Raw genomic sequence first — 22,602 nt, 5'->3', positions numbered from 1 at the left:
TTTTTAGACTGATGCTTTGGAGATTCGCCCCCCTTCAGTTCTCCCACTAGCCACACTACTACGGCTACTTTGTGCTTGCTGCTTTGCTGCTCTAGTGTGGGCAGAGCCGGCCCGAGGGGGGTGCGAGCGCACAAGGCCCCGCGTTTCTGAAGGCCCCGTGCCGCTGACTGATTTTGCAAAATAAAAATGGTTTCATTTTTTTGTTTTGTTTTAATACTGTCGCAAAATCTAGCGACATCGCCATAAAATAAAATGGCCATATTTTCAATATACATAAGAAATAAAATGTCAATAATCATGCTATTAACATTATCCGAAAGCCCGCCAAGAATTCTCCAAAGAACACGGAAAAATATATTTTCTTTCAAATATATTTAAAATATCTCTCCTTACAAGTCGTTCAGATGTACGATTATATGTTGCCAGCGTTTGCATAGTTATCGTACTCTAAAGGCTATATATACCACCGACTGGGCTATTCATTTTAAGCCTCTTTAGTAGGCTACTCATTAACTACGCTTCTTTAGTAGGCCATTTACTCATTTGATCCTAATCTTAGAGACCTTATACACAATTAGGCTGATCGAAGCCTACAAATAAAAATAATTATATAATCATATAATAAAATAATAATTATATAATAATTGGAGTTTCATTTGAAATTATTGAATAAATATTCCCCACAAATATATATATATATATATATCCAAATTATATAAGTTAACGTAATGCAAGTACCTCATCGTTTGAAAATTGATGTAACCATTCTCCAACCGTACCTCCAGCATACATGAAAAAATATGCAAAGTTACATAAAAATATATCAAATATTAGATAAATAACAAAATAAGCCCAACATGGGAACCCATTTTGTAGGAGACTTTGTCGAGGGCTAAACTCCTACAATATAAAAACCCAAGTTAGACTGAGCCATCGGTTTCTGTTATCATCTGCCTGTATACCAATTCCAATATCCATAATAATGGATAATACAATTAATTTAGCATTAGGTTATAGTAAATACTATAAATCAGTATAAATCTGGCCGTCCAAAATGTGGATTATGTCTAATCATAATTTGTACGAATACAGACTGGATGATATTTAGCCCGACCGATCGCTACAAAATTATAAGCACAACTGAGAAATATTAATAATTGTTGAAAAATATGCAGAAAAATTTTGTTGAACAATATGCAAAAAATATTTGTAGAAATAAGCTAATAAAGCTAACTAAAGGCGAACGGAAGTCAGAGTAGTTAAAGCAATAGTATCTCACTCCCCCTCGAATTACTCTAATAGTTCGTGAGATATGAAAAATTAAGGCAAGAGGATAGATAAAAGTAAAACAGAAAAGGAATAGCATTTTATCAATATTACATCGGATTTAACCGGGAGTGTAAAATCCCGACCCTAATAGTAGGGATCCTGGTTAATAGTAAGAGCTGGTAAAAATATATAAAAAGCATGCCAAAAGCAACAGAAAAAGGAAAAGAGGAAACGGAATGGCTAGTTCCTAAGATAATTTACTATAATTTACTATAAAACCAAAGATCAAACATTATATCGTGGCAAACATTATGTGAGGTTTAAAACAAAGGAAAGAATGCCATTAAACAACAATGGCGGGAATACCTTATATTCATTACCGTAGCCTGAATATAAGGTATTCCCGCCATTGTTGTTTAATGGCATTCTTTCCTTTGTTTTAAACCTCACATAATGTTTGCCACTATATAATGTTTGATCTTTGGTTTTATAGTAAATTATAGTAAATTATCTTAGGAACTAGCCATTCCGTTTCCTCTTTTCCTTTTTCTGTTGCTTTTGGCATGCTTTTTATATATTTTTACCAGCTCTTACTATTAACCAGGATCCCTACTATTAGGGTTGGGATTTTACACTCCCGGTTAAATCCGATGTAATATTGATAAATGCTTTTCCTTTTCTGTTTTACTTTTATCTATCCTCTTGCCTTAATTTTTCATATCTCACGAACTATTAGAGTAATTCGAGGGGGAGTGAGATACTATTGCTTTAACTACTCTGACTTCCGTTCGCCTTTAGTTAGCTTTATTAGCTTATTTCTACAAATATTTTTTGCATATTGTTCAACAAAATTTTTCTGCATATTTTTCAACAATTATTAATATTTCTCAGTTGTGCTTATAATTTTGTAGCGGTCGGTCGGGCTAAATATCATCCAGTCTGTATTCATACAAATTATGATTAGACATAACCCACATTTTGGACGGCCAGATTTATACTGATTTATAGTATTTACTATAACCTAATGCTAAATTAATTGTATTATCCATTATTATGGATATTGGAATTGGTATACAGGCAGATGATAACAGAAACCGATGGCTCAGTCTAACTTGGGTTTTTATATTGTAGGAGTTTAGCCCTCGACAAAGTCTCCTACAAAATGGGTTTCCATGTTGGGCATATTTTTTCATGTATGCTGGAGGTACGGTTGGAGAATGGTTACATCAATTTTCAAACGATGAGGTACTTGCATTACGTTAACTTATATAATTTGGACATACCTAACGTCCGATGTAATGTTCTATCGTTTGATGGCATTAATCGGTTAGTTCTATATGTAACATTTTGTTTTTATTTTTATTTTTATATAATAGTAACACTTAATATATTTATATATATATATATATATATTATGTGAGGTAAAAGTTAGGTAAAAGTAATAAAAATAAATAAATATGGCTATGTAGTTATCATTAGAGGCAGCAAATGCACATCCTCCACATGATGCCTAATTATATCTGATAATTAAAATATGATATTTAAAATAAAAACATCAGCCAGTAGTACGGCAATAATACAGAGCGAAACGAAACGCAAAATAATATAAAATAAACAAACAGGGAAGGGAAAGTAGAGATAATAGGCCAAAAAGGTAGTCGATAATCCCCTGTAAAATTTTGTCAATTAAGTCATTAAACCCAATTAATAAAAAATGTAAATTTAAAATAATTCCAATTATAAATAATTTAGCGGTAACCCCCCTCGAAGGTACCAGTTCCAAAAAACGTGAAATATCACCAAAAAAGGGTTAAAGAAACTACCAAAAAACTAAAATATCAAAATGATAGACTGACCATCATGCCCCATATCGACAGAGGACCACGAGGCCAATAATGGTCATGGAATCGCTGCATTTCAATCGTCATACAAATCATCGCAAAGGCAGAAATATCGAAGAACCAAACCACCCCTCCATTCTCCGATAGATCAACCAATGCAGAGGATTTGCATGGCGGTGGTCCTTATGCAGCGAAAAATAAACTATAGAACAGACAGCACTCTTGATCAGAGCCACACCACTAACATAATGCAAGCTTAACCAACTTATATAATAGAAAGGAAAAGAATAGATGGCGGCACAGGCACTGCTTATTTAGCATATCAACCCACTACTACCACTAATTTATATTATGTGAGGTAAAAGTTAGGTAAAAGTAATAAAAATAAATAAATATGGCTATGTAGTTATCATTAGAGGCAGCAAATGCATATCCTCCACATGATGCCTAATTATATCTGATAATTAAAATAAATATGATATTTAAAATAAAAACATCAGCCAGTAGTACGGCAATAATACAGAGCGAAACGAAGCGCAAAATAATATAAAATAAACAAACGGGGAAGGGAAAGTAGAGACTACTTTCTACTACTTTCTTTCCCTTCTCTGACTTTCTACTACTTTCTTTTCCCTTCTCAAACAGGGAAGGGAAACTACTTTCCCTTCCCTGTTTGTTTATTTTATATTATTTTGCGTTTCGTTTCACTCTGTATTATTGCCGTACTACTGGCTGATATTTTTATTTTAAATATCATATTTATTTTAATTATCAGATATATATATATATATATATATATGACAGCTGATCGTACATTGTACGTTTTTATCGCGATTTGCGAGGTGTGAAAATAAATAACATATTCGTCTCTATTTCACAATATGACTAGTAGAGACAGAGCTGCAGGAAGAAAGTATGTGTGGCTCTGATAAATTGAAGAAAAAAAGAAAGAGAGAAGAACTTATGGAAAAACAGTGCATCTCCCTTGCAAAATTTTTAAAAACCGAAAATGTGTAACAAACTGAAGAAACGCATAATTCGCAATTACTGGAAGATCAAACTCGCGGAAATGAAATTACGCCGTGCGACATCCACGAAAACGATCCTGATCATCATAAAGCCAGCTCTCGTCCTAATGAAGAGGAAAGCGATGATAAGAAAACTGTAGAACGGGAAGATAATCATGAAGCAGAGGGAAAAGTACGGACGGAGGATTTTTTGTCAGTGTCGAACAAAGAACAAGATGAATTATTCTGAGGACCGCAGCTTCAAGAGAATCAACAAAGCGACGAAGACGAAAATGTCGATATCAATGATCCTGGTACTTGGCCCGAAATTATAACTGATAAATTTAGAATGGCTATCATACAAAATGGCGTGACACAAATAAAAAACTACGATTTTACGAAAGATAAAAATAACAGAAGTTTTTCTGAAAATTATTATTTAAGAAAATTAACGAATGGGGAACGTCAAGAACGAAGGTGGTTACTCTACTCAAAAGTACAAAGATGCCACATTGTGTTATGCGTGTAAGTTATTCTCTTCAAATACCATTTCTCTGTGTTTAACTGGACTTAACGATTGGGTACATTTAAGTTCGCGATTACAAAGTCATGAAAGATCAGAATATCATTTACAAGCTATGTACAAATTGTTACAACTTGAAAAGAATTTGAAACTTGGAAACACTATTGACAAAGAACACGAAAAAATAATTAAAAACGAAATACAGCGTTTAAAATGTGTTTTTGAACGAATAGTGACTGCAATTTTATATTTATTAGAGCATAATTTGGCATTCAGGGGCAGTAGTGATGCTTTATATAAACCGCACAACGGTAATTTCTTAGGTCTCATAGAATTACTCGCAAGATTTGACCCAATTATGAAAAAACATTTGGATCGGTGCGTAGAATCAGCATTGCGTTCCTATTTATCTCATAGAATACAAGATGAACTGATTTCTGCTTTGGCTAAAAAAGCTAGAAAGGAAATAATAAATACAGTTCAGAAAGCTATGTATTTCACAATTTTATTAGATTGCACTCCAGATGTAAGCCATCAAGAACAATTATCTGTTATTTTAAGATATGATAATGTAGATAACTCTGAAAGTGATGTGAGTATACAAGAACAATTATTTGTTTTGAAACAGTAAAAGACCCGACAGGAAAAGGGTTATCAGACAAAATTGAAAACATATTAGAAAGGGAGGAATTAGATTTAGGGAACTGTCGAGGACAGGGTTACGATAACGGAGCTCATATGAGAGGTTTTTATCCTGCAAAAGAATTCCAAAGCACAGTATATGCCCTGCGGAAGTCATAATTTGAATTTAGTTCTTGGAGACATTTCAAAATCATCTTCTCTTGCAAATTCATTTTTTGGGACTTTACAAAGCATATATAAGTTCTGTGATACGCTGTGATATATTAAAAGAGCGTGTCAAACAACTTACTCCAAAACCACTGTCAGAAACCAGGTGGGAATGTCGCCTCGAAAGTGTGAAAACTGTGAGCTACCAAGTACCACAATTTTCTCTAGCTTTGAAATACCTTTATGAACATACCAGTGACATGAAAACGAAATCCGAAATCCAATCAATCGAAAATAAACTTCATTTGAATTTTTATTAAGTTTGGTCATTTGGTATGACATACTGAATAGAGTAAATATTGTGAGCAAGATATTTCAAAATTCAAATATAGATATCGGTACTACAAATTCACATTTAAAAGGCCTTTTAAATTTTTTTGAACAGTATCGTGAATCGGGATTCAAATCTTCTTTAATAACTGCAAAGGAAATAGCTGAAGAATTACAAGTGACATCTGAATTTAAGAATCAAAGAACTGGACGAAAAACAAAGCAATTTTGTTATGAAGGAACCGATCAGCCTATTTCATCAGGCGAAGAATATTTCAAAATTCAAATATTTTCTAGTCATAATTGATAGTGCGATTATTTCTTTTAAGAAAATATTCGAAATTTATCACGAACATGAGACATCATATGGTTTTTTATATAATTCGGATAATATTCAAAAACTGACTGAAAACGATCTTCTTAAATGTTGCAAAGATTTAATAGCGACCTTGCAAGATGATATTGATTGCATTGATTTATTTAATGAAATCAAAATTTGTCGTCGAGTTTTGCCTTCCAGGATCACAATATTACAATATTTACTGAAAAATAATTCATTTGAATTGTATCCAAATTTTGTTACTGTTCTGAAAATTATATTAACCTTACCAGTTACTGTCGCATCTGCAGAAAGATCTTTCTCAAGATCGAAAATAATAAAAAATTACTTGAAATCTAGCATTAGTCAAGAACGATTTACCTCCTTAGCCATTTTATCTATCGAATCCGAAATAGCCAAAAAACTAAATTATGAGGATATTATCAAGAATTTGCTATAAAACATGTAAGAAAATGAAACAAAAATCACATATTGTGACCTTATTCGATTAAGTCGCATACCAAATTGTATTTTATAAGTATACGAAGCAATTATTTTTCTTATTTCGTTTATTAAAGATTTTTTTTGTGATTGAAATGTTAATTTTATTAAAATAATTTAATTATTTATCAGTTTCATGTAATCCTTAACTAAACCAATTTGTGCAATGTAATAAATATCAAAATGCAATAAATTATTTTGTTGTACGAAATTTGTATCAAGGCCCCGCAAGTCAACTTTGCACCGGGCCCCGCTTTTGTTCGGGCCGGCTCTGAGTGTGGGTCATGATTCCGTTTAAGTATAATTTAATTAACAATGAAATTTAATAAGATTAATAAATTTTACTGATTAATTGATAATACTATACTAATCTAACAGATTTCTAATACAGTGCTATGTATTTTTCTATGTAGTTTTACATTAAACCTTATGCTATGAAGTTTGAGATTTACTTTATGCTATTCCGTATCATATAACAGTGACGTCAAGTTACAAACGGTAAGATCTATGGACATTTAAGTATTAACATTCAAAATCACTATCTAATTTCAATTAAACCAAGGAGCTTGACTAGTAGCTATAATAAAGCTACTTATAGAAAATAATTTAGTATTACAATTAAGTCAATAAAATGACTAAATATATAAAGAAAAACTTAGCATTTGCTGGCGCTACAAAACGGTAATAACCTTGGCCAACGTGGTAATAACCTCGTACCCCAACTGTTCTACAGATTCATTCTGTATTTTCTTTAACTCTTTGGGAATCATGCATAGGGGCCATTTGAAAATATCTGTTATACATTAATTATTACTTAATGATTACAAATTTGAATTTTTTTTTTTTTTTTTTTCCTACCTTCTTAAATATAATCGAAGTTTTATTTGAGTTGTTTCGGGAGTGGAAATTGTTTATTTAGAATTAAAAATGCAAAGAACCTGTCATATTCTGCATGATATTTACTGTTTTTGACTTTCCCTTCAGCATGCTTGCTTCACTTTCTCATGTGTAGTATGAAATTGGCATGTCAGCTGATGTGTGATGGAAAGTAGTTTGGCCACACATCAGCCAGTGATTTGCTATGGCAAATAGTTTGTTTTATGTCATTATTATACAAAATGTGTTTTTGTCTCAATTACAGTAGACTCCCAGTTAACTGGCACCCATGGGAATTGGTAGATGCTGGATAACTGTAGTTTCTGGTTGCTTGAGAGTTAGTATTAAAAAAATACTTGACTAAGCCCAATACTTAGAAAATTAAGACAAACATGGACAAATTTTACCAAAGAAACTGAGTTTTATTATAGAAACTGCTTTTTGAATACAGTAACTTACAAAACATCACTCAAAACTGATGCAGTAGGTAGAGAGTTTACTGGGTAGACATCGCATGAGGATAGTCAGGATCTGCATCAGTAGATGTTGTGCTGCCAAACTTGCTTTCAGCATTCTTCAGAAATGAACAAATATCACCTTGCTTTGAGGTCTTACATGTCTCAGACAAAGTCAAGTTATGCATGATGTGGAGCTGCATAAGATGCTGAGAATTGAAGAAGGGTTGCTGTTCTGCAAAAGCTATTAAAGTTTCAAATGCTGCAGTAGCTCTCTGCCAGGATACTTTTCCCACCTGACACACATCGTCATCGCTTTCTTCCTCCTCTGGAACTTTCATTTTTCCATGATTCACAAACAGCTTTTATAATGTCTTCTGTATTCAGTGTATGAGTTACTGGTATATCTTCATCTGCATCCGCGCCTGTAAAACATTTTTATGTTTTGCATCACTCCCTGATCCATTGGTTGGATCAGATTTGTGACGTTAGCTGGAAGATAACACATGAAAATGTTGCCATTAACTAGCTCTTCAGCAGGAGTATGTGCGTGACAGTTATCCAAGAGTAACAAAACTTTGCTATTCTCTGGTAATCCTTTCTTTCATAAATTTTCTTTAACACTAGGGACAAATGAATAATGAAACCACTTGGTAAAGATTCCTGGATCCATCCAACTGTTACTCTGTGCATGATAATGTACGGGAAGGTTACTTACGCCTTTAAAGCACCTTTGTTTAGCAAATTTGCCAACCACACACAGCTTTACCTTATGATTTCCTGATGCATTTGCACAAACGAGCACAGTTACACACTCTTTATGTTGCTTAATCCCATGAGCTACCTTCTCATTACCTCCAGACAAAGTAGAATTAGGCAGACACTTCCACATTAGTCGTGTCTCATCTGCATTATAAATCTGTTCTGGGGTCAAGTCATTTTTTTCCACTATTTCACTAAACACTTCACAAAATGAAGCTGCAGCCTGAAAATCAGCCGATTTCTGCTCTCCCGACAAATCCAGCTTACGGATGCCACGACAAACCTTGAATCTAGTAAGCCAGCCACTTGAAAACGAACACTTACCTTCAATTTTCATTTTCTCGTGAAATTCTTTCGCTTTTTCTTGCAACATGGGTCCAGAAATGCAACCACCCTCGGATCTTTTCAGCGAAAACCACTCATACAGGGCCTGGTCAAGCACTTCCATTCTCAATGTATGAAGAGAGACGCTTCTCTACACTCTTGTCACTCCGATTTGGCATAAAACTCCTTTATTTTCTGAGACTGAGCCTTAATGTCATAGATTATTGATGAGCCAATATTAAATTCTTCCATGAGCACTGCACAACTTTCACCTTTCTCAAGCCTCTTGCATATTTTCATCTGCTTGAGGGTAAGCACTACACGTTTATGCTTACTTGCTACCTGTTTCGGCATACTAGGGGTTGAAAGAGAACATAGAATTTGAATAACAATAAATCAACCGGTATATTTACACAGTGAATTGTCAGGAGTGAGAGACAAATGTGTGATGAGGGAGGCACATGCATGTACTCACAGCGCAAAGCAGCGTGCCAAGTTTGAATCATTTTATCTAGAAATTAGTGTATCATTTTAATTTTTCAACTACCTACTATTCCAAGATTTTTTGCCGGTTGCTTGAATTCCGGTTGACGGAGAGTCTACTGTATTATTACTGATGTAAAATTATTTCTTGCTCTGATTATTATTTAATATATTCCTTTATTTGTTTGACCTATATGCGCAAATGTAAGTTTTATATTTTGTGCTCTTAATGGTTCTCTGAACTGGAAAATAGAAATGACTGTTAGTTTCTTGTTTATATTTTATGGCTCTTACTTTGATTTTTCATTTTCAGCAGTATTAATATATTTTGTTAAACAACATGTAGAATGCACAGCATTTTTTTTGAATTTTTAATTTTTTTTTAATGAAAATTAAAAAATATATACAGTAACAGGCTTTCATTATAAAAGAAGAAATATTAGTATGCTACAAGCAAAATAAGTAAAAAACAAATTTCTAGAGCAAAAAAGGTTGGCTACCCATCAGGTTCTGAGTAAATGAGTTTGTAACAAATAGTTGTGTGACTGCTACTGAGTTAATCAATTCTATAATCTTCCTTCCACCACGGTTGTCCTCACCAGCAAAAGCTGCTACCCTAGATTGGCACGTGCTTTCTTCATTTTTAAAGCTTCTTTAGCCACCAGTTCAGTCATTACAAATTTTTATTTAATTTTCACACATTCATTTCAAAATAAGAATTAATGTTACCTTTATGTACAACGCTTGTATTTTCGTTTAGTTTGGTTATTGGCAACATCTTTTGCTAGAATTAATTATTTCATAAAACTGTGATAGACGATATTTTCAGTGTAGCCTTTCCTTGATGGTGGAGAATGTGTTACAAATGTTGAGAGTTAGTACTATTTGTGATTTCACATTCAGTGTACTTCTATAGTACGTATGCAAAGTAGTCATTTTACTTTAACCAGAGGTGTTTGCCAGAATCTATGAATTTTGTGATCCAAATAGATCACAGAATGCCATCATGGTTGGTTATAGAAGTAAAAAAGAATATTTCACTTTAACATTCAGTGGTTAGTTTATTTAATTAGTAAATTACCTTCTGGGTGATATGTACCTTTTATTTATATCTCATTTCACTTCGTTCAGTTTTTAAAATTTTTTTGTTCAGTTTTTCTGTTAAAAAATCGAACAATTCACATGATATAAGTAATGTTATTCACAAATTAATTCATTATGAATGACCAACATAAAGTCCTCTCAACATATGAAATTTAGTTTTCCTCATTGTGAAAAATTGAAACTAAAATTAACAAATTTTTAGGAAAAATAATTGTTGATCTCTTTGATCTGAGCTCTCAGTGTAATGAAATAGCATGATTGTAGTTTAATATATGTGCTACTGTTCTATTATTGCTAGGTAGTGTGATAATAGTTTCCTTATATATTGCCTCCTTCAGGTGTGTATGCCTGCACACACACACACACACACACACACACACACACACACACACACACACACACACGGAAAAAAAAAATTGCTAATGTCCTGTGTACAATGTCTTTATAATGCTTGTAAAGTTTTTTTTTTTTTTATGTATCTACCATATGTAAACACCTTGTTCATGTCTTTCTGGTAAAATACTATCAGTATGTTTATTTATAGTCCTTGCTAACTTTGCATTTTAAACAACAAAATGTAATTTTAATTTTGTGTCACTTTTATTTAATGAAATTCATTGGCATGTGTGGTTTATTATATTTTTATTGAGATTGTCATTCTGATTATAGACTAATAATCCTCCAGTCTATTTGTTGTTCATCATATTGCTGTTTAAGTAAGAGATGCAATTATTATTTCAGAAATTAATTCCCTGCATGTATTATTGAATCACTACTTGGCTTTACATTATTAAATTATTTCTTATGTTTTCCAGTTTTATTGATCAAATATTAAAGCCAAATTTGTTCTCCCATTAAATAGGTCCAAGACTCCAGATATCCTATTACACAACTCACCACTGATTATCGAGGTCGTGATTTTACAGCTTCAGTGACCTTTGGCAATATAGATATTCTCAATAATTCTGGTGTAATAGTTCTTCATTATCTTCAGTCTATTACACAGTCCTTTGCTCTGGGATCAGAACTTGCATACCAGTATGGACAACAAATTCCAGGAGGGGAGGTAGCTGTAATGTCTTTAGCAGGAAGGTATTCAGGTAATATCATTATTAAAAATACATTAAATACTGATACATCATATTTGTTGATGTCTTCAATAAAAATCTAAAGAATTAATTAATAAATCATATTCATTATAGACCTGTGTGTGTATTTGATTAACTTTTGTATGTATTATGCATATGTTGAATATCATGTATAATGCTTGTATTGACAGTTCAACAAAAGAAAACTCAAGTTTTTTGGACATATAGTAAGAAGGGAAAACTTTCTGTTGAAGAATATAATTGACGGAAAATTCGAGGGAAAGAGGTGCATAGGAAGACCTGCAACTAAGGGAAGGATGGGATCAGTGAACCTTTGGGCATGACACTTCAATGCTGTTCATAGATCACATGATCGTTGCAGTTGTAGGAAATTGTTGGTGGCCACAACAGCTCTTCAGGGAGTTATGTGACTGGAAGAAGAGGAGATATCAGTTCATTACCATAAAGTAAAACAAATTTCCAAAACATCTGAATTGAATTTACTGTTTCACTCCTTACCCAACCCCCACTTAAAAGTTGGGTGGGCTTTTTTTTTGTGAATTGAAAGTTAAATAAAATATTAAAGTTTGGTTAACATGCTGGCTATGCTTACTCATAGCCTATGTTCACCCACTTGATATAGCACTAGGATTCCATCCCCATCCTGCATGGGTGAAAACAGGCAAAATTATGCAAAGAAGCAAAATCATCTATCACTAGTGCTGCCTAATGTCACAGATTTCTCAGCCATTTGGAATCTGGTCACAACATTTGATTCTGCATATGTTAGTTCACACCTGGATATTAACCTGTTTCGCTACATCATATCTATACCCCCGATGTTCTCATTCATCAAGGGTATGCACCATCTTGCCAAAAATGCTTTCTAGCTGCTAATTCATTGATGGAATTTTTTAACTTTATTTTGGCTGTTTAGCAGATGTGAGTTGCCATTGACAGATTTACCAAAAACTTTACCTACCTGTGGAAGTCACATACCTGTGGAAGTTCGTCCATTAATTCATTAATCAGTTTGTTGACAGATATTGTTAGCCAGTGGGGATTCTTATTGTTCCAGTACCAATAATTTTTAACAATTAATAGTGATGATATATGCTTCCAGATAGATGCATGTTTCATTGCTAAGGAGGTATGAAATAATATTGGGATTCTGTGTCTGCATTGATGATGTCTACTGACAGAATTGTAAAGTTCTGTATGTGGGTAGCAGTAACCCCAGAATAACTTACCAACTGTGTGGTACTACACTCAGGGTAGTGGATAATGCAAAGAACCTGGGGGTAAATGTGCAGACAGGCTGCCAGAGCAGGTCATAGGGTCTTGTCAATGATATACATGAATTTTGCTAGTAGGGATAAGGAGGTGATTATCCCTTTGTATAAGGCAGTGGTCAGGCCACCACACCTTGAATACTGTATACAGGTCTGGAGGCCTCATTTTAGGAAGGATGCAGAGCTGCTGGAATGAGTACAGAGAAGGGCAATGAGATTGGTGATTGGAAAGAAGAGTTGCTGTTACCAAGATAGGCTTAAGTTCTGCAAATTGCAGCATCTGGAGATCAGATGCCTGTGAGGTGATCTAATTGAGGTGTATAAGACCTTGAATGGTTTGAGCAAGCTCAGTGCTGATAGGATTCTTCCTCTTGCTCAGATTACTCACCTGAGGGGACTTAAATTCAAATTGGGGAAAGACATTTGTAGAATAGACATGCAGAAATTTGCCTTTAGCCAGTGGGGTGGCTGATAGTTGGAACAAACTTCCATCTGCCATATTGGACAACTTAAATTAGTTCAAGGAAGAACTAGACAAGCGTTTGGAGTGAATGGATGGGTGAAAATGGGAAGTTTTTTTTTTATTTGGCTGATGTAAGCTTGCTTTCTGCTAATGTTCAATATATAAGCTTGCTTTCTGCCTCTGCTAATGCTAATTTATGCATATGCCTCTGCTAATATCAGAAGAGTTACATATGATAGCAAATAATCAAATTGTATTAGCTAACAGTCAAGATTTCTTAATAAACGAACCGTTATTAATGTTAAAACCCATTGCTGCCATCATATTCAGTCTAAATAATAAGATTATTAAATTTTCTGTTGTAAACTTCTGAAATATCAGTAGATTGAACTTCAAATACTGAAAAGGTCATAAAGCAATCAGATTGTGAAATTACAGTAATCTGCTTTCTTTGGAGGTTGGGAGGGGATTGATTGTTGAAATTGAGAGAAAGAGCCAGATTATAATTTAATCTGTTTCTTGCCTTACTTCATATTCTGTTTTACTAAAATACTTGCAGAAGAATATACGAAGGCTGTTCAATAAAGAATAATAATTTTTCACGAACTGTACAGCTTGCTATTTTTAACTGAGCTGCGGAATTTGAGACCAAACCAAGGTGCATCACATAGCAACTATACAGTTGACTCGTGCACACACTGTGTAACCTTGGCATTCAGTCAAGTTTATGCCTGTTCAGTTTAACCTATGTAACAATGGGCATGACATGTAAGGAACAGTACACTGCTCTCAGATTTTGTTCCCAAGAAAAATGAGCTGAAGTGTATGAAATATTAAAAGAGCTTATAGGGAATTTGAGCTTACATGTAGCCCAGCTTGGGGGTGATTTAGGATGTTAAAAGATGGATGGGATTCTATATCACAAAAATTGACTGTCCTGTAGCTCCACTACTGCTCTCACCACAGAAACCATTAACACTGCTTTTGTAATCATGAGAGAAGCTCGTCATATAACAGTAAGGTTACTGGCAGAGATTTTGAGAATATCAGTAGGAAGCACACACGGTGCATTCTTCATGACATTTGCTTATGACATGTGTTTATGCACTCTAGGTGCCAAGACTACTCACACCTAAGCAACAGCAAGTTTGCATGGAGATTTGTTAGGAGCTGCAACGGACAGATACTGAAGATTGTGAGGTTCTGCATAAGGTGATAATGGCAGATAAGACGTGGCTTTATCATTTTGACTTCCAAACAGATCCCTGTAAGCAACAGGTATCTGTTTGGAAGTTATGTCATGGCCAATGCCGAAAAAAGCAAAAGTAGTGGCTTCTGCATGAAAGGTTATAATGGTCTCTTTTTTTTGACAGTCAAGGAATGGTTTACCAGCATGTTGTGCCTGTCGTACAGTTGTTACAGGACCTTACTACAGAACTACACTGCACACTTTGTGGGATCACATTCGTTGCAAACCACAACTGCATGCGAGTGGATGGATGCTGCATCACAACAATTCGTCTTCACATTAATCATACTCTCATGAGTATTTAGCCAGCATTAATGTCAAATGTTTTCCTCATCCATCCTACACCTCTTACCTTGCACCCTGCAATTTTTTTTTATTTCCAAAGTTAAAGGAGCTGTGATAAAAACGTTTCCAGTCATCAGAAGAAGTTCTAAAGACATCAGAAGCAATTCTGAAATGCATGTCAAAAAATGGCTTCCACCATGTTTTTGGAGAATGGCAGAAATGTTGGAGTAAGTGAATTTCATCAAATGGAGACTACTTTGAAAAGAGCCATCAAAATATGGATGATTAATAAAGGTATGTTGGGAAAGAAAATTAGGATCATTCTTTATTGAACGGCCCTTGTATAGAGTGTTAAAAGAAATTCAGTACTGCTCATCCATATTTAAAATTAAATTTGTCATTAACCCCTCCCCCCTCCCAAGAAAACTACAAAATGAACTAAAATGTGTAAATAATTCTTTCTATGCATGATGCTCACTTCTTTAGAATGCTGATAACGTGAAATAAATTTAAACTTGAGCAGTTGTTAAGAATTCACATTTTCCATTTTAGGTACCAACTATACTGGCAGCTTAACATTGAGTGGTGCTGCAGTTCATGCTTGCTATTACCATAAAGCAACTGAAAACATACAGGTAACTTTTTATTAGTGAATATTAATTTATTTAATTTATTTTTTTTTAATTTTTTGGTTAATTGGAATATTTGTAGGGTAGGAATTTATTAGTATTAGTCAAAATTAATGAAAAATTTTACTTATACAGGATTATCCATTTAAAGTGCAGCCCAGTTTGCAATGCAATAAAATTTTATTTAAAAATGAATAAAGAATTTATTGCCTGTTTTCATTAGTGAAATTACTGGAAATCGAAACTATTAAAACTAATTGCAGAATGTGCTGGAAGTGTTCACCTTGCTTGTGTTGTGCTGGAAGTGTTCAACTTGCTTGTGTTGACATGCATTCACTCTTATTGTTTGATGCAACTCTACATAGGAAACATTCATCAAATGCAGTTCTCAGTGTTACTGAATGTTATTATTGATTAACTCCTTGCATAAAAAAAAAAAGAAACACAAAACTGTGTAGGCTATTATTAGCATTAGCATTAGTAGAGGCATATGATGCAAGAAAGCAAGCTTATTCAGCATCAGCCAAAAAAAAAAAAAAAAAAAAAAACCACTCCCATTTCACCCCTCCGTTCGTTCGAAATACCTGTCCAGTTGAGCTTTAAATTTGTTTAGGCTATCAACTTCAACAAAAAGTGATGGAAGTCGGTTCCACCAACCAACCACCCGCTGGCCAAAGGCAAATTTCCGCACATCTATCCGACATCCGTCCTTCCTCAATTTGAATTTATGCCCTCTGAGGTGATTATTCTGAGCAAGATGAAGAATCCCATTGGCATTGAGCATGCTCAAACCATTCAAAGCCTTATACACCTCTATCAGATCACCTCGCCGGTGCCTAGTCTCCAGACTCTGCAATTTGCAAAACTTAAGCCTTTCTTCGTAAGAGCAACCCTTTGTTCCATTTACTAATCTTGTTGCCCTTCTCTGTACCCGTTCCAGCAGCTCTACATCCTTCTTGAAATGAGGCCTCCAGACCTGTATACAATACTCAAGATGTGGCCTAACCATTGCCTTATACAAGGGAATAATCACCTCCTTATCCCTGCTAGAAAAATTCCTGTATATCATTGACAAGACACCATGAGCTACTCTTGCAGCTCGTCTGCACTGCTCAGAGAACTTCATATCTGCCTGCACAATTACCCCCAGGTCCTTTTCATTCTCCACCACTGTCAGTGTAGTACCGCAGAGTTGATACGTTGCTCTGGGGTTGCTGTTTCCAATATGTAGTACTTTACATTTGTCAATGTTAAACTTCATTTGCCACCTCTCAGCCCATCTGTTCAGCCTTTCCAGATCCTGTTGCAGCAGCATAGCATCAGTAGTGTCCTTAACGACCCTGCCAACCTTTGTATCATCTGCAAACTTGGACATTAAACTTGATATCCCATCATCAATATCATTCATAAACACCGAAAACAACAACGGACCCAACACTGAACCTTGAGGAACTCCACTAATAACATTAGTCCACGTTGAGCAGTGTCCATTGATTACCACTCTCTGTCTTCTGCCACTCAACCATCCCCTTATCCATAGCAGCAATTTGCCTCCAATGCCACACTGCTCCAATTTGTGCAGCAGTCTTCCATGTGCAACAGTATCGAAAGCCTTTCTAAGATCCAAATATATAATATCAAAGTTATTCCCTGCATCCAGTTCTTTTGTGACTACATCATAGTATCCAATCAAATTGGTCAGGCAAGACCTGCCCTTAACAAAACCATGCTGCGTCTGAGCTATAACGGAATTCTTGTCTAGATGATCCTGCAGTGCTTCTTTAACCACCCTGCCAACCTTTGTATCATCTGCAAACTTGGACATTAAACTTGATATCCCATCATCAATATCATTCATAAACACCGAAAACAACAACGGACCCAACACTGAACCTTGAGGAACTCCACTAATAACATTAGTCCACGTTGAGCAGTGTCCATTGATTACCACTCTCTGTCTTCTGCCACTCAACCATCCCCTTATCCATAGCAGCAATTTGCCTCCAATGCCACACTGCTCCAATTTGTGCAGCAGTCTTCCATGTGCAACAGTATCGAAAGCCTTTCTAAGATCCAAATATATAATATCAAAGTTATTCCCTGCATCCAGTTCTTTTGTGACTACATCATAGTATCCAATCAAATTGGTCAGGCAAGACCTGCCCTTAACAAAACCATGCTGCGTCTGAGCTATAACGGAATTCTTGTCTAGATGATCCTGCAGTGCTTCTTTAACCAGTGCCTCCATTAATTTACCTGGAACAGAAGTTAAACTAACAGGTCTATAATTACTTGTGTCACCTTTGATCCTCCTTTGTGAATTGGGGTTACATTTGCACATCTCCAGTCTATGGGTACCTCCCCTGAGTCCAAAGAAGCTCTCATAATTATGGCTAGGGGTTTGCATACTTCCTTTGCTGCCTCCTTCAATATAACTGGATAGATCCCATCCACCCCAGGTGCCTTTTTTATGTTTATCCTCAACAATCTCTCCTCCACTTTCCTCTCAGTTATATTTGAATCTATTGGAAAATGAAAAAATTTACAAAGTATTGTGGGGGAAGGGGGGGTGGAGATTTCCTGGTGCTTTGGGAGATGCCTTGCTCTCTTTTTCTCCAGCTATAAAAATGTAAAAAGTGAGGAGGAGGATTGTATGTATATAATGCTTGATTCTGCTTTAAATGTCCTACATTATACTAATATGGATTTCAAAATATATGAGCAATAAAGCTCAATCCTTCCTACTTTAATACTATTTGTAAAATATAGAGATTAGCTCATACCTTTTTATAGGAAGTTCTCCGGCCCAATGCTCACATCAAATTAATCCAATTAATACATTATATAAAACTAAATTTATGACACGATATTATGGTTTAAAATTGTTAATATATAGGGGTTTCTTAAAAATAATCCTGTATTCAATTTCCATAATCTACTCACTGCCAAAAGGAAGAGCAAAGTGAAGCCGATGCACATCAACCCACTAAAAACTAAACCAACAGCAATAATGGACTGGAAATTGAAGACAATTGGCAAATTTACTAAAATATTATAGTCTAGACTTCTTAATAAGGGACAGAGTTATTTTGGGGTGGTCCATGCTCACAAGAAGTAAAATGACACTTAACAATCTCCACTCTCTTTTATACTAATAATAAGATTCAATTTAGTGTACCGCGACGAGATTATTTTTATTAACCAATGCAAATAGTGTTATTTACACGTGCGCATAAAGGTCCAAGATCGCGTATGGTCTACATACATCTATAGCGTTAGGGTTTAACTTCATTTCAAATGTTTCGGCTATTGGGAGTTTTGCATGTTCATGTTGTGTATTTATTACTCTTACCTCATTAAAAAGAAACATATGGTTCTCATGGATGGCATGAAAAGGAAAGTTCAGATGCACCTGTCCTTTTTGCCCTCATGGACGCCTGGTGTTGTTGTATTCGCATTGAAAGATAATTTTGTCTAGAATCAATATAAAAAGAGTTACATTCCCCACATGCAATGTTATAGACTATGTTGGTATGTTTCATATTAACAACTGTAGTTTTCTTCCCCATCTTCAATACTGTGTGGAGTTTACTTATGGGTTGCGCAACAATTTTAAATTCTGTGTCTTCAAAAATACTAATGAATTGTTTATACCATTGTTGTACATAAGGAACTTTATTAAAGTATTTTTGTGTAATGTTTTTATTATTAAGTGAAACTGATTCTGATTTTTGTTTCGCCTACTGCTGAATACTCTCAGTTGTACCTAATGTATATCCCCTGTTCAAAAATCTTGTAGAAAGTACCCCAAGTTCATTATTAAGAGATTCCTGTGTAGAACTATATCTGTATGCATTATAGAATTGGTTAAAAATGATACTTTTATAAATAAAAGGGTGATAACTTGAATAATGTAAAAATTTCTGTGTTTTGTTGGTTTGTGGTATATTTTAAAGTGTATGTTATAGTTGACCCTAGTTAATGTAAAATTAAGAAAATTTATAGATTTCTCTCCTGGTTTTTCATCTTCTAAAGTGAATTTAAGTCTCATATGAATTTTGTTAAACGAATCCATGAGATTAACTACTATCTTTATGAGAAATTACCAGGATATCGTCAAAGTACTTACCAAAAATGTTAAACTTGGAATATATACAGATTTAAATGTAATTGTTCAATATTGTTAAGGTAAATTTCCGCGAAAAGGCCACTCAAGCTAAGTCCCATCGGGAGTCCAAAAATTTGTCTATAAATGTTCGATTGAAAATCAATGTAATTGGCTAGAATGAGAAATCTGATTAAATAAAATATTTCAGTTTTTGGTAACTTGGTTTTATTCAATATTATGGAATCACTGTTAATCAAATCCCATAGTGTATCAAGCAAATAATTAACATCTACATTAGTGTATAATGAGACAACATCTAGGGTAAACAATTTATCATCATTATCTAAAGTTTTTTCTTTTAATTTATTAAAAAATGACTGAATTTTTTATACTGAATTTTAAAATAAGATGTGGAGGTTTTATAATATCATGTAAATATGATGCAAGGGATGCAAAGGCTGAATTTTTGTAGGAGACAATCAGATACCCTGTTTTGGGCAACTTAATTTGTCCAAACAAGGTAGGTACATTATTCGTTCTAGCTTTTAGATTCTTTAGGGTTGCCATTGTAATATATTTCTTCCTGTATTCAGTTAGTGTTATTGTATTGTTTCATCAAGTTGAACGTACTTCTATTTTCCAGTTGATATGTTGAGTTATCGGATATATTATTTAATTTCTCAATATTATCCTTTCTATTTAAGACAACAACAGTGTCCCCTTTATCCGCTCTTTGTATTACAATGTTACCATTTTTTCTTAATTTTTGTAATCTGATCTGATCCTTCTTTAGATAGTTTGGGTATACTTGGGTCCTTTGATAACATTGTTGCTGTATTAATTCTTCTTTATTCTTACTATTTCTTAAGCCGTACTCAAATTTAATTACTGTTTGTTTTTTTGGAAGTCATGTACAAGTACGAAGTACAAAGTGTGTTGAGGGAACGGCACCAGGAATTTCTCCCATCTCTGCGAGTGTTCGCTGTATCGAGGGACAGTACTCTGTCAAGGCCAGAGATTTAAAAGTGTGTGGTTCATGTGTTGTGCCCAATGGCCATCAAGCCCCCTGATGGGACCTGATGTCCGTACTATACCAACGAGGAGGCTGGCCAGGTGTACCTTGTAATTTATTATACTCTGGCAAGACCCGCCGCCTAATTTCCTGGGATTTCAGCAGCTGGGTCCTAAGAAAAAAAATTGATAATCGTGGTGGTATTATTGCAAGATCGCTTTTAAGAGACAGTATGTGGGGTTTGTTCACTGAAATGACCATGGGGTTGTACACTAAGATGACAAGTTCTAGAGGCCTATTGGGGCTGGCAATAATTTTGGTGTTCATTTAAATTTGGATGTGTGGGGCTTTTGCGATGTATAGTCAACAGAAGGGTAGGGAGACTAAAGGCTGGGGGAAAGAAAGAGGAGTAAAGGTGTAGATGGCCCCTGCAGTCAGTGGGGCATGCCCATTTCCCACCAGAGGGAAGGAGGGGGTGGCAGGAGGAGGAGACAACGAGTCATCTCCCCCCCCCCCCTGCGCCAAGGAATAGGAGTGAAAGTGGGCTGCTCAGGGTTGCCAGCCCAGATTGTCATATGACTAGATGTTTCAGTCATTTCTCTGAGTCCTTGCATGGGAGTCTTGTTGTCTTGATCAGGTTGTCGAATGCCTGTGCTGGATGAGGTTGTCTAATTTGGTTGTCACAGTGTGTGTGTGTTTTTTTTTTGTTTTTTTTTTTAGTTGGTCAGGTCCAGTTATCTTATCCATGTCATGTTCGTGTGTTGAATGAGATTGTCGCGTCAGGCGGATACAGCTGTGGGTTGTCATAGAGATTGTCACTTCAGGCAGACTCAGTTGTGATGTTTAATTCCTTGGTTTTTTCACCCTGGTCATGCTCAGTTCATCATCTGGGTAGGTTTCCATGGTTGTGTAGACTTTCTGCTGGTCTGCACGGCATGGTTGTTTACTGCAGTGGTTGAGGCTGTGGAAGCATCCTTCATGTGAAGAGGTCCTGGGCCAGCTGCACGAATGCCTTGTATATGTCACCTTCAGTTATGGCGAGGTCTTCTTGATTACGGAGGTTAAGCTGTGTTCTAGTAAAGAACCTGCAATAGAGGTCCTCATATAGTGGGCAACTGTACATTAGGTGCTTTCACGTTCACCACAGAGGCAAAATGGTGTATCGATCAGTCCAAATCCTTGTAGTTTGTCTCTAATAGCCCCGTGTCCTGTCAGCAGGTATGTAGTGTAGAGTCCTGGTGAGAGCCATGGTGAATTCAGATATACCAGCCGTGTGTTGGATAGAAATTTTCTAGTTATTGCACCTTTGCTGGAGGTCTCCCAGCAGGCCTGCCAAATTTGTTGGAGCTAAGTGAAGAGATGGTTCCTTTCTACTTCGGGATCATTTGACAGATCTACAGTGTAGTCGAGGCATGTTGCCATTCTGCTTTTGGTCAGTTGATAAAGTAGTCTGTGCTTAACAATCTCCAGGTTCAGAGGGAGGGATCCCATTAGGGCCTGGAGTTCGTGGGTACTTAGTATTACATGCTCTTGAGATGGTTATGAGTATGTGTTGCTGCGTAGTCTTCAATTTTTTTCAGTTCACTGCAGTGGTAGCCTTGCGATACCATATTCTAGCAGCATATATAATCGCTGGCAGGAAAATAGCTTTATAATATAGGCTGAGGGTTTTTCTCTTCAAACCCCATTCCTATGTGTGATTCGTGCAAAAAGCACGGAATATCCTCTAATATTCTTCCGTAAGTGCATTATATGTAGTGTAAGGCCCAGGTTCTTGTCTAGTATGACTCCAAGATGCTTTAATTTGGTGGTAAGCTTAATTGTGTTACCTTGTATCTTGATTTGAGGGGGTCGTCTGGTATCTAGGGCTCCTTTTAATAATATAGATCTTGT

General features: G+C 35.3%; 1 protein-coding gene across 1 annotated transcript in view; it reads left to right on the top strand.

Annotated features, from left to right (window-relative positions):
- Positions 1-22,602, top strand: part of LOC150080109 (mitochondrial import receptor subunit TOM40 homolog 1-like) — a 112,129-nt gene that overhangs the window by 65,581 nt on the left and 23,946 nt on the right. The window contains exons 4-5 of the mRNA XM_090382123.1: positions 11,446-11,683; positions 15,513-15,595. Coding sequence (XP_090238249.1) covers positions 11,446-11,683; positions 15,513-15,595 — 321 coding nt within the window. The remainder of the gene's footprint in view (positions 1-11,445; positions 11,684-15,512; positions 15,596-22,602) is intronic.

Source organism: Mastigoproctus giganteus, chromosome 9, assembly GCF_048544385.1.
Source record: "Mastigoproctus giganteus isolate SK-2022 chromosome 9, ASM4854438v1, whole genome shotgun sequence".
Taxonomy (NCBI): Eukaryota; Metazoa; Arthropoda; class Arachnida; order Uropygi; family Thelyphonidae; genus Mastigoproctus; species Mastigoproctus giganteus.
The sequence above is the reverse complement of the archived record's forward strand: the minus strand, read 5'-3'. Positions and strand labels throughout refer to the sequence as shown.